The sequence below is a fragment of the Paroedura picta genome, chromosome 4 (genome assembly GCF_049243985.1).
Source record: "Paroedura picta isolate Pp20150507F chromosome 4, Ppicta_v3.0, whole genome shotgun sequence".
In the NCBI taxonomy this organism is placed as follows: Eukaryota; Metazoa; Chordata; class Lepidosauria; order Squamata; family Gekkonidae; genus Paroedura; species Paroedura picta.
The window spans coordinates 76,314,216-76,326,220 of NC_135372.1; the positions used below are offsets into that span (position 1 = coordinate 76,314,216).

Sequence of the window (12,005 nt, forward strand, 5' to 3'; positions counted from 1 at the left end):
AAATGTAAACTTACCTAGCATGGCAGCAAATAAATAAATAAATAAATAAATACATTATAAATATATATGGGATTTAAAAAACATACTTCAGTTTCTTTGAGGAAGAATGCTTTTCTGACTAATAAATAGGGAGGGAAAGGGTGTGATCTGTATGTTACAAAATCTTGGAGCATCTGGATACTTTTAAAATGTCTTTTCTTTACAGGGGAAAGAAGAGGTGTACCATAGTAGGGGGGGGGGGAAAGAGCTTATTTAAGAGTTTTCAACTTTCAAATTTTAAAACTCCAGGCAGTAACTATAGATCTCCTGCTATTACAGCTGATCTTGAAGCAACAAAGATCAGTTTACCTAGAGAAAATGGCAACTTTGGACAGTGGGGTCTATGTTGTTTTATCCTATTAAAGTCCTTCCCTTCCCCCAAACCCCCTTTCTCAGTCTACATTCCTCAAATTTCCCAACCCAGAGTTGGTAATATTCAAACACAAATAAAACATATTTTTAACACGATATATTCCGGTTTTGGAGTTCTTCAGACCACAGTCCCAGAACAAGTTTTATCTTTTTGTTATTTACTTGCAGGAAATTTATTCTATATCTAACTGAATTTAAAGCAACTTCTAATGACAGATAAACATCACAATAAAATGCAATAAAATAACATCACAAATATATCTAATGGGAAAGGGCAAATTAGGAGATTAGGATTAATAAAAGATCTATCAGTTTGATCTAAGTGTCATACCTAAGTAACCTGCAAGTGAAGTCAATACTTTATGGTAAGCTTTCAAAAGTGCTATATAAATTAAATACCACCTCTGTGTAGGATTAGAGAATGCTGTTGAAGGGGAAAAAAAGAAAAAAAACTGAAAGGGAAAATAGTGTTTGATGTCATTAAATCCATTGAATGTGTTTGATTATGGCAAATTAGAATAAAACAAAATTCTAAATCCAATAGCTTTTAGGAGTATTTATGACTGTGTAATAGTTCATACAAGTTTAAAAATGGAGCCAATGCAAAACTGCATCAGAATATAAACCGGAGACTGACACCACTTGATTTTCTTACCAAGCATGCTCATCTCCTCCTGCTTTCCATCTCTTCTAGCAAGAATTATGTGATGAAAGTGCTGAGATGCAGTAATGGTAAGGAGGACACTGCAAGAGGTATTTGAATAGCAAGAATAATTTACTACATGTCTGCTTTGTTTTACTTCTCTGTGGAGTCTTCCTGTGCTGAAAGTAAATTCATCTTTTCTGGCAGCCTACAGCCTTTTTAGGCTTGAGAGCTCCCCAAGTACACTGGAATACAGATAAATGGATGCAAGTTTAAGATGAGGGATGCTGTGTTTTGTTTGTTATGTCACGTCTGAAGTAGAAATGAGGCAATGCACACGTGCAGAAATTACTTAGTTGTTGTAACAGTTATTGGATTATTATTTCTTGCCCCAAACTCACATGCAATTGTGGGAATCAAATATGAGAATTTGGTTAAAAACAGCAATAACTGCTATAGTAACACCTTGTGCAAACTTGGAGATGGAAGAATTTATGCAATAGGCATAGTATTTAATTACACTAATCTTCTATAGACTAACATCTAGGATATTTTTGTTTGATTCCACAGTCACCTACCTATTACACAGGTAGCATTTTGGCTACCTTAGCCCATTCTCCCCCCTCTCAGTTTAGTGTACATCACATAGTTGTGTGATGACAAAACTGGGCAGTAAAGAAGAATCACATAGACAACCCTGACTTCCTAGAAGGAAAGGCAGATTAATGAACCTCCAAAAACCAAACAAACAATTTCAGGCTTCTCCATATTTTGTTCACTTTGTTCTATAGCATAACAATCTCAACAATCATTTCACTTTTATTGCAAAGATCTCATACCAAAAGAAATGCTGTTTAATGAAAACAGGGTTTCCTGATCAAGGATCTGGATATTCCCTTCTAATTTTCTAGCAACATGCAAAAATGAAGACTATTCTTTGAATATTTCCAATGGTCCATTTCCCAACAAACTTTATCCTTTGGAAGGACCAATAAACTAGCTTTGAAAGAAACCCTAATATGGCTTTTGGCATATGCAGAGGTGCTGTGGGGAGAAAATTAATGGTAGGAGGGAGTCCAATGAGAGGAGAGTAAAATGGTTGGGTTAGAACAAGGATACAAACCAGTCTCTTTCTGAAGAGGGAAATGAAAGAAATAATTGCTAAATATCTGAGTTAGCTATATTTGACCGTTTCCTCACTTGCTAAGAAAAGACAATGTTAGATGGATACCTCGAGTTGGGCTACAAAGATTTTGCAATGACATCTTGATTTAATTAGAGAAAAGGCGCAGAACAGTATCCATGGGACTTAGGGTCAAACTGTAAGTGACAGTGGCTACAAATCCATTGTGTGGCTGGTAACATCAACTAAAATAAATGTATAGTGCTTTAAAAATTGTTGTAAGGGCCCTATCTGAACTGGGAATGCAGTGTAGCAGTCCCAGGAGTGCTTGTTCCTCTTTGCCTTTTCAGATACAGAACAGCACCCCCTGGAGATCTTCTCCTCTCACCTCTTTCATACACAGGGTTTTCCCTTTTTGTTTCTTCTTTCTTGCTGAGCAGCCTCTATAGCTATTTTCTTCTTTTTGTAGGTCTATGTATGCCCCACCCTATCACATTATTATACATTTTGATGCTGGCCCAGGGAACTGGAGAAAAAGATAAAAACACCTTCCTGCATTTTCATTCTGAAATGGCATGTGAGATGCTTTGGAAAGTTCAAGACAAACAAAACGTTTTATTTAACTAGCGGGAAAAAATATCAGGTGGGTTCAGAGATATAATATATGAGGTGAATAGATAATAGATAACTTTGTAATCACAATAAATTCAAGATAATTTGTTGCCAACAAACCTGTATTTCTCCTTTGTGGCATCTTTGAAACTTTGAGGAAAGAGGCCTAATTTTCAGTGTCTGCTTAAAACACTCAAGTATAAGTGCCTGAGTTTCACTGACTGCTATAGTTTTAAAGGCCAGGACACACAACCAAGTTCCCAAAACCCTTCACTATACACCAACCAAGGGATCATACCTCTTTTAAGAGATATCTCCCTTTCACTCTGCAGGGATTACTCCTCTAAACTAGAAGCTCTGTCCCCTTTTCAGCAAGCATGGGGATCTTCTGTGATCCTCCCACTCCTTTTAGCTTTCTTGCCAAAGTTTGACCCTAAGTCAAACTTACAGTTTGACCCTAAGTCCCATGGATACTGTTCTGCGCCTTTTCTCTAATTAAATCAAGATGTCATTGCAAAATCTTCTCAATGCTAAAGTTTTCTTTTTCAAATATCAGTTTTCAACTGTCATTTCTTAACTGACACCCCCCACAGAATTCCCTTTGAACAGCCTGTCTCTCAAAGGTTTTCTGACTCTGCTAGGCATTAATCCATGACAGTTCACAGTACATCTGAAGCAGTGCCCCTGAAGCTATCATTGTGCTGCATTCGTAGAAGGCATTACGTTTTCTCAGATGTTGTTTGGACTACAGACACTAAGGGTGTAGGGAAGGTAGAGGACTAGGGCTACCAAGAGCATGAGGTTAGTCTGGATCAGACTTTTTCAACCTTTTGACCATGGAGGAGACTCTGAAATAATTTTTCAGGCTTTGAGGAATTCCAGAAGGAATGTCATCTGGTTACACTTCTCTGCCATGCCCCCCAGAAGTGATATGTCATTGGAAGTGAGGATAACTGGGGGGGGGGCATGCAAACTCTACTCCCATATGCAGAAACAACAAACGAACTCATGCTTAGGGAGGGGGCTAGGGGGGAAGAATGGAAATGGCTGGTTCTCTAGCTTGTAGCTGAGTCCATTAAGGCAGGAGGTTAAAGGCCACAGACCTACTCTAAAGCTCCTGTGGACCTCTGGTGGTCCGCAGACCTCTAGTTGGGAATCCCCGGTCTGGTGATACCCTGAATTAAGATATTCTTTTCATTTTTGTCCCTGAACCTCCCATGATAATCCTGAAAGTGGCAGCCCATTTTGAGATTCCTAGTTAATTTTCTAACGCCACAAGTGTACTGACAGGTGGATATGCAGATCCTTTTATTATTGTAGATGTGGCAACAGCCAGCCACGTGATTTGTTTTGTTATGATAGTTGGTTTGGATCAAGGTCATATGGGGGGCCAGATGGAAACTGTGTCTGGGGACCCATGGTTGCTCTTGGCAGTTCTGAGCACATAATATACTAAATGACTATACATAACCCAGGGGCTAAGGACAAAGTATGACAAATGTAAAAAGCTGCACTATAGAGTTAGTGAAGTATTTCTAAAACTTGGCAGGTACAAGTAAGAATGTAGTTAGTATAAAGAAATAATGGAGCCCCTAGGTAGAAATGACACTTTAATGATGGGATGTCCTTGAATATTAAAGTGAAACAATTGCAGGAGCTATATAATTAGGTGCATAACTGAGAGAGACTTGGGGCTTCAGCTTTCTGCCTCAAAGAAAGTGGGAAGGCAGTTTTGCTTATCTGATAGGCAATTACAATTCTGATATTGTAAGTGGGAGCTCTTTCATACCTGCTGGTTCCAAAATCTGAAAATGTCTTATCTCATATTGACTAAAATAAGAATGACATTTTGGTCTTCTCTGCCCAAACAGGCTGGGCTCTAAATTTCTTTACAGATTTTAGCTGTCTTTGTGATCTTGCCTACCCTCCCAGAAACACAGGTGTTCTGAACCTTCCTCTTATCTCTTTTTGTTCTTCAGCTCCCTTCCTCTTAATTACTAGACTTTTGCCTAGACCTTCTCCCCTTTTTTCCTATAAGAGTTAGCAAGCCTAGAGTTGTGTATATATTTCATATTGTCAGAGGATTAAAAGCGGAACATGTGTTTTTATTCAGCTGAATGATACACAAGGTATTTTGGCATTCTGTACATGAGACAGGCAATTACAGCAATTTTTGATATATTTTGTACGGGGCATCTCTTTCTCTTTTGCTGTAAATCAGAACTGCAAACAGAAAGTGATCAGGCATGAAGGGATAAATTCTACAGTAGCAGTTTAAATCATTATATTAAAACTCTGTACAAAAGTGTGTGCATGGTATTATCAATGTTCCTAAATACATAGCTAATGAACTATATTTCAGGGCTGGTATAAACTCTCTCATTCAGCCTCAGAATAATGTTTCAGGATTTGGATAACATGCATTGTTGGATATGGCACTGTCATTGCCTTTTGCAATCCTTCCCTTCCTGGCCTGCCTTATTTAAACAAAAAAAAAAGGCAGTTGAAACTGACTGCTATAGTGTAATCATAGCACTAATTTGGGGGGCCACAGGGGAGGGAAAAGGTAGTGCTACAAAGCTGCATTTTTTTAAACCACAGAAGTGATAATAATATCAATCTGGAATCCCATCTCCAAACAACCAAACAGAGTCCTTTCAAAATCCTTTACTTCCCATCCAAGTTTCTGTCTTACCATTCCCCCCTGTTACTAGTTCCACGTGGACAAAAATAATAATTTTTTCTTCTGCTGTTCTTATGAAGATAAATTAATGGACATTTTCCAGAACTTTTTCTTAAGCCACTTCATATTACATCCTCTGTATCTTCTACTGTAAAAGGCACTGACAAGACCTAAACACTTTAGTACTCCTGATCCAAGTGGCCTGAGAAGATTCTATTTGTTCAATGAGACTGGAATAACGTAATCAAACAGCATGAAGGGTGACATACACATTTTTCTTGTCATATAATAACTTCCTTTGGTAAGTTACAATTGAATGAACTATCTTTTTATCTTGTATGCCCATTTTGAATTAAGTCACAGCACAAAAATCTATATTAAGTTCTTCCTTTCAGTATAGCTTAAAATAAAGTTTAAAAAATGAAATTTCATAGAACCAGCAAACCACAGAAACTTTTGTCCACATAACTAGTCACTGTACCAAAATATATTTAATTTTAATCAAATACTCCTTAGATAACCAATAGTATATTTATATGAATGCCCACTTGAGAGTTAGCACAAGAATACAAGATATTTGAAAGGTAACTAATCAACAGTGGTATAGCAGCATCCATGATCAGCAACACATAGAAGATACTTCATTCAAGTTTTCTAATATTTTAAAATGTACAAAACAACATTTCATAGGGTGCCAATGAAGAATTAGGGTGCCAATGACTGGCAATATGGCATTCTGGGCAGGAATAAAGACATGAATTCCTTATGGCATTATCATGGCCACAGCTTTTATTCACACAATCACCCCCCACTGGAGGGTTGGCCTGGCACAAGAGTTGGAGTCCAATTCCACCTCATATGGCTACCTCCAGCTGCCTGGCCAACAAGCCCCTGGCTTCCCGGCCGGGTCATGCACATTCCTTACCAGCCTCCCCAATTCCCCAGGGAGTCCAGCATGCAAACCAGACTCCCTGCCAACAGGCTTCCCCTCGTGCCCTACACCATAGCTGTGACATGCAACTATAATTCTGTTCCACCAAACAACCTCAAACAGTAACATAATTCAACAATAGTTTTTTAACAGTACAGGGTGGTGGTAGGGAAGCTGTTCCAATGGCTCCTGGGGATGGAGAGGCATATAGCCACCTCCGGTCTGCCATCCCACACCTGGCACAGGCTATTGCTGGTGCGCATGTGCTGCTGTGCCAAAGTTAGCTGAGTCCCTTCCCACCTTGCCATTTACAATGTCAACTGGCATCCATGGTGAGTCGCAGCCATGCATTTAATAGTAATTTGAAAGAGTTTTGCCCCTTTTAAAATGATTTAGCCACTGTCACTTTACATTACAATGATCATTTCCACACTGGGAGCTTTACTGCCCCGGCTCCTGTGTGGGAGCACAAATCCAGGGCAGATGAGGTACACTGGGCCAAACGCTTCCCTGTGCGGAAACAGGAAGAGGTGGGGCAACCTGCCCCAGCTCAAATTCCAGCCTGTAGCCCGGTGCGGCTCCACCAGTGCGGAAATGCTTAATGCGGCTAAATTATGTAATTCTTTTAGAAGGACAACCACTCTAGTTTACAATAACAGTTTAGGATAATAAACCTTGATAATCATTGAACACACACACAGCACTAGATTTGGCTTACCTAGAATATAAAAATGACATATGGTCAAAATATCTACAGCTGTAAACATTTTTAGTTTCTGTTTGCTGTCTCATACATTGTCAGACTTGAAGCTAATAAGACAGAGGAGTTATGTAAAGTGAGAACTGCTTAAGCCTTGTAAAAGCCATCTGAGTGGCCAGTTACCTGGCTCCACTTCATGCCATCCACTTGACTGACTGCCACTTCCTGGAGACCGCCCTTGACTTGTATAAAATGACTCTTCTCCAGGACTGTCCATTTCATCCTCCACAGATTTGAGGCGCTTTGTAGAGCTGGAATTTCAGAACACATATTATTTGATAAACAGAAGTGAAATAAAATATTTTACTACCATCATAATCTTTTAGGATCACCAAGAGGAAAACTCGTGTGCCTCTCTGCTCTGAAACAGTTAGATATAAGGGTGTCTATTAGGATATTCCTGAGCTGAAAATGTACCCTAAGTTCACTGTTTCAGTCATCTTGGGATATCTGAAAAGACCCCAAACATTCCTGAAATTCCAGGAGCAATGGAAATTTATCTCCTGGAATTTCAGGTAATGCTTTATCTCTCAGGGAGACCAGTAATGATGAGGCAGAGGGAGGAAGCTGGCACTGGCAAACCACACTTTTGGGGCATCTGGCCTTTTTACATCTTAATGGGGCATTATTTTCAATAAAACCTGATCAGTCAAGATTAAAATTCTAAGGAAAGAGAAAACATGAAAAATGAATAGCTGTTTCTAGGGTCACCTTCCCCTCATACCCTCTCTATACCTGTGGTGAAAGAGAATGGGGAGGAAAACTGAGGAAAAACAGGCTAAAACAGAGACCCAAAACTAGTGTGAATTTTTGCAGTGCAAACCCGTAATCAAAGACTGTAACTGTTTTGCTGCCTCTGTTACTCTGTGGACCCCATTTGAACATATAGAACTGACACAGGCCAATACTGAAGTCATACTACCTACTAAAAGCAGCTCAGGGGAAGGTATATGCAGCCTAGTTCAGAAGCAAACAGAAGATAAGGTAACTGCACACTTTTCATAGCTTTTAAAATAAAAGCTCTAGCAATCCCATCACCTCTATAGAACAGGCAAGCACATAAATTAGCATAAGGGAATATCCTTAATGAACGTGTTGAACAAATTCAGCATATTATATTTACATACTACATTTAATAATTTGTTAATTATTGTATTTCACAAGAAACTGAGAATACAGCTGCATATCCTCTAGTCATTCCAAACTGTAGTATTTTATGTGCTGAAATAGTTACCAACTGGCAAACATGCCAAAGTAACAGCAGAATTTTGTCAGATTCATCATGCAAGAGTGAAGCTTCCCCAAAGAAACAAGAATAACCTTGACTAGATACTTAAGTAACTTTTAATCTTTCTTTCAACACCACATTTCAAAGGAATCTTTCTTCCCATTAACTTCCTTCATTGTTCAATTTTCACACCCATAAGGAGGAATACTACGACATGAATTAACTTGATTTGGTCATCAGCAACACATCTTTATACTTAAGAATCTTTTCTAGCTCATTCATAGTTGCCCTTCTCAGTCTCATTTTCTTTCTAATTTCTTGGGTGCGGTCTCCTTTTTGGTTGATGATGGAGTCCAGGAACAGAAAATTTAAAACAATTTCAATTTCCTCATCAGTAGTCTTAATGTTCAGCTGTAATCCTGCTTTGGTACTTTTTAACTTTTATCAATACTAATTTCAAGTCTTTACTGTTTTCTGCCAGTACTCTACCTATATATCAAGAAGTGAAGCACTATAAGGTTTCATTATGTTTTTAACTGTGGTTGTATAAAATTATATGTGTGGAATATATGTTGTATGTAAACCATCCCAAGGCTGCTTGAGGGAGAGGCAGTCTAGAAAACTAACAAACAAACACACAAACACACACACACACACACAAACAAACAAATAAATAATCTGACCTGTTTTCTCCAGAAATCACCTATTTTCATATCTTGGACATGTATAAGTTATATGAGCATTCATAAGTGATATGAACATTTGAGGTACTTCAGATTAAATTTGGAGATGGGCAGTACAATCATAAGTAGTTGTATTCCCCTAAGTGAATGAAAGTCAATGGTCTTAGAAGGGAACAACTCTATATAGAACTGAAATGTAGGTCTTGTAGAGAACCATATGTCTGTTTTCCATACTTCTAGTGTGGCTTCTGAAGAATTAATGCATAGACTGAATGGCAAGTGTTTACACCGCCCAAAGGACAAGTATGGTGTCTTGTGAACAACCATACCTTTATGACCAGCAAGGTAAAGTGAATAATAGTTAGTTGCTCAGTGTTACCATGTTATAACTGCACAAGAAGTCAGCCTTACCTACAAGGAGCTTAATATTAATAGCAGGTTGCATTATATTCCACCTGTTGTTAATGTTTACCCAGTCTGTGGAATGTAATGAGGAAGAATTGAACTTACAATGGCTAATTATGAGCTGCCTCTTGTCTGTACATGCAGCAGAGTAAGATAGGAATTTAAGATAGCATTCTGAAAGGATGTAATAAACTGTAGAGTACAGATGCATAAGATCTCTACATTTGGGATATAGTAATTTTATTTAGAGTGAAGTAAATTATTCTACTCATGAATAATTATGTTTGGACTTTATAATACCATAATAACATGTATTTGAATTAGTTACTGACAATGGCAGATGTTTCAATATTTTAAAATGGAAACCACCAGATAATTTCAGAGTGTAGCTATGTTGGTCTGTGGTAGAAAAAGAAGAGTTGGTTCTTATATGCTACTTTTCTCTACCCGAAGGAGTCTCAAAGCAGCTTACAGTCGCCTTCCCTTTCCTTTCCCCACAACAGACACCCTGTGAGGTGGGAGAGGCTGAGAGACCCCTGATATCACTGCTTGATCAGAATAGCTTTATCAGTGCCGTGGCAAGCCTAAGGTCACCCAGCTGGCTGCATGTGTGGGAGTGCAGAATAGAACCCAGCTTGCCAGATTAGAGGTCTGCACTCCTCACTACTACACCAAGCTGGCTCTCCTTAGAAAGCTAAAATTGGTTGCAGTAGCACCCTAGAGACCAACAAGATTTTGGGGCACAAGCTTTTGAGAGTCAAAGCTTCCTTTGTCAAATACCATTTCACTCTCACCAACTTATAGCCCGCATATCTTGTTAGCCTATAAAATGCTACTGAACCTGAATCTAATTGCTACTGGTAACTCACTCCTCCTTTACTGGGATGAAATTCTCAGAGGTTGGACCCTTACCCAAGAGATATTTCTTTCTCAATTTCAGATAGGCAAGAGAAATTGTCCCAGGCCATTAAAATGGTCCCTTGTGGATTTCCTACCTATCATATCACCCAGAATTTGTTGAGATGCTGGCAGGCTTACAATAAGTGAGTTTCCTATTAAGGTAAATTAACATAGAAGATTTTGTAAACATTTAATTAGTTATATTTCAAATGCATATCCCTATAGAATGCATATCCCTTAAGAATATTTTGTTACAGAAAATGGTGGCTTTCACATGGCAACGGCAGTGGTTTTTTTTTTTGTTGCCACTTCAGCTGCAAATTCAGTGCTGTGGCAATAAGGCTTCCATATGACCAGTTTCCCTGCCCCATTCCTTCTCCAAAAAAGCTCTTTGGTGATGAACAGTGGTGATAAGGACTGCTTGCCATGGGCCTGGGGGATAGAGATGGGGTCAGGAAAAATCTAGACTCCAAATAACAGCCACTATGGATTTGCTGCAGTCTTTCCTAAAGACTGTGACAAAGCAAGTTTAGGAAATATCATTAAAAAGGCAGGGGAAAGCCAGGTGCACAAAGATATAAGAGCAAATTATTTTAAAAAGCTTCCCAACATGTACAAATTCATTCCAAGTGCCCATTGTAGAAGTGACCAAGTTCAGTTTTAATGTGAGGTGTCTTACCCAGGCAAGGGTAATTATGTGAGCTTATTGTGATGACTGAAGAAGAACCACATAGTTTTCTGTCTGTGCAAGACAACATCCAACTGAATAAGCAAACTACCGACCAGAAAAAGCAAGAGGACAAATCTAACACCATGACCTTGGGAGCCATAAAAATGCTGTGAAAATTATATTAAGCATAGCAAGGCTGAGAGATTTTTAAAAAAACAACCAATTTCACTACAACTTGAAACCAAAAATATTTTTAACTTGAGATCTTTAAAGGTGAAACATGGAGAGACTGTTACTCATCACCAGCCACATACACATCCCTCCCCCATGAAACATTCAAGTGAAGCCTGAGAGGAAAGATAACCCTTCTGCTGAGCTCTGAAGGTCAATCGACTTGGACTCTTGCAAAATAATGTGGGAGAATTGTAAAGCCAGAGGCCCTCAGCTTCTTGAGCTATAGTGAGAACAGACTGTTCTGGGGGGAAATGTCCTATTGAATTCACGTTAGAAGGCAGGGTCAGCAGATATTACCTATGTATTTTCAGCTTTATGGAGTATTGCACATTTCTGTGCTCAAAAGAAGCAGAAACTCCCTAAAAGTGAGACCAGAGAAGACAGTTCCCTAAATTACATATCTATTGAATGGGAATTTTTTTTTTACTGTCATTTGCCCTGGGCTTAAGAATTTACACAGCCACTTATTTACATACTTATTTACATACAGCCACTTATTTAACATTTGCTGAAGAAAAGATTTCTCTAAAGTGAATATTCTGCAGTATGAGCATCACAACACAAGCGTTACTAGTGCATAGAGCATGGGATGTATTTTGCCTCCTCCAGAGTCCACAAATTCAGTTCCTAATTTTATCATACTCTTATCAATGGAAGTTATTCAGTATTACAGGGGAAAGTAAATAATATGGCATTCTGAAGCTTCTGACACTGGAGGGCTA

At 38.7% G+C, this 12,005-nt stretch overlaps 1 protein-coding gene across 13 annotated transcripts in view; it reads right to left on the bottom strand.

The window, feature by feature from the left end:
* The window catches only part of NFIA (nuclear factor I A), a 592,830-nt gene that overhangs the window by 115,340 nt on the left and 465,485 nt on the right, over positions 1-12,005 (bottom strand). For all 13 annotated transcript variants that reach the window (XM_077333540.1, XM_077333532.1, XM_077333538.1 and 10 more), the window contains one exon: positions 7,287-7,414. In XM_077333540.1, coding sequence (XP_077189655.1) covers positions 7,287-7,414 — 128 coding nt within the window. The remainder of the gene's footprint in view (positions 1-7,286; positions 7,415-12,005) is intronic.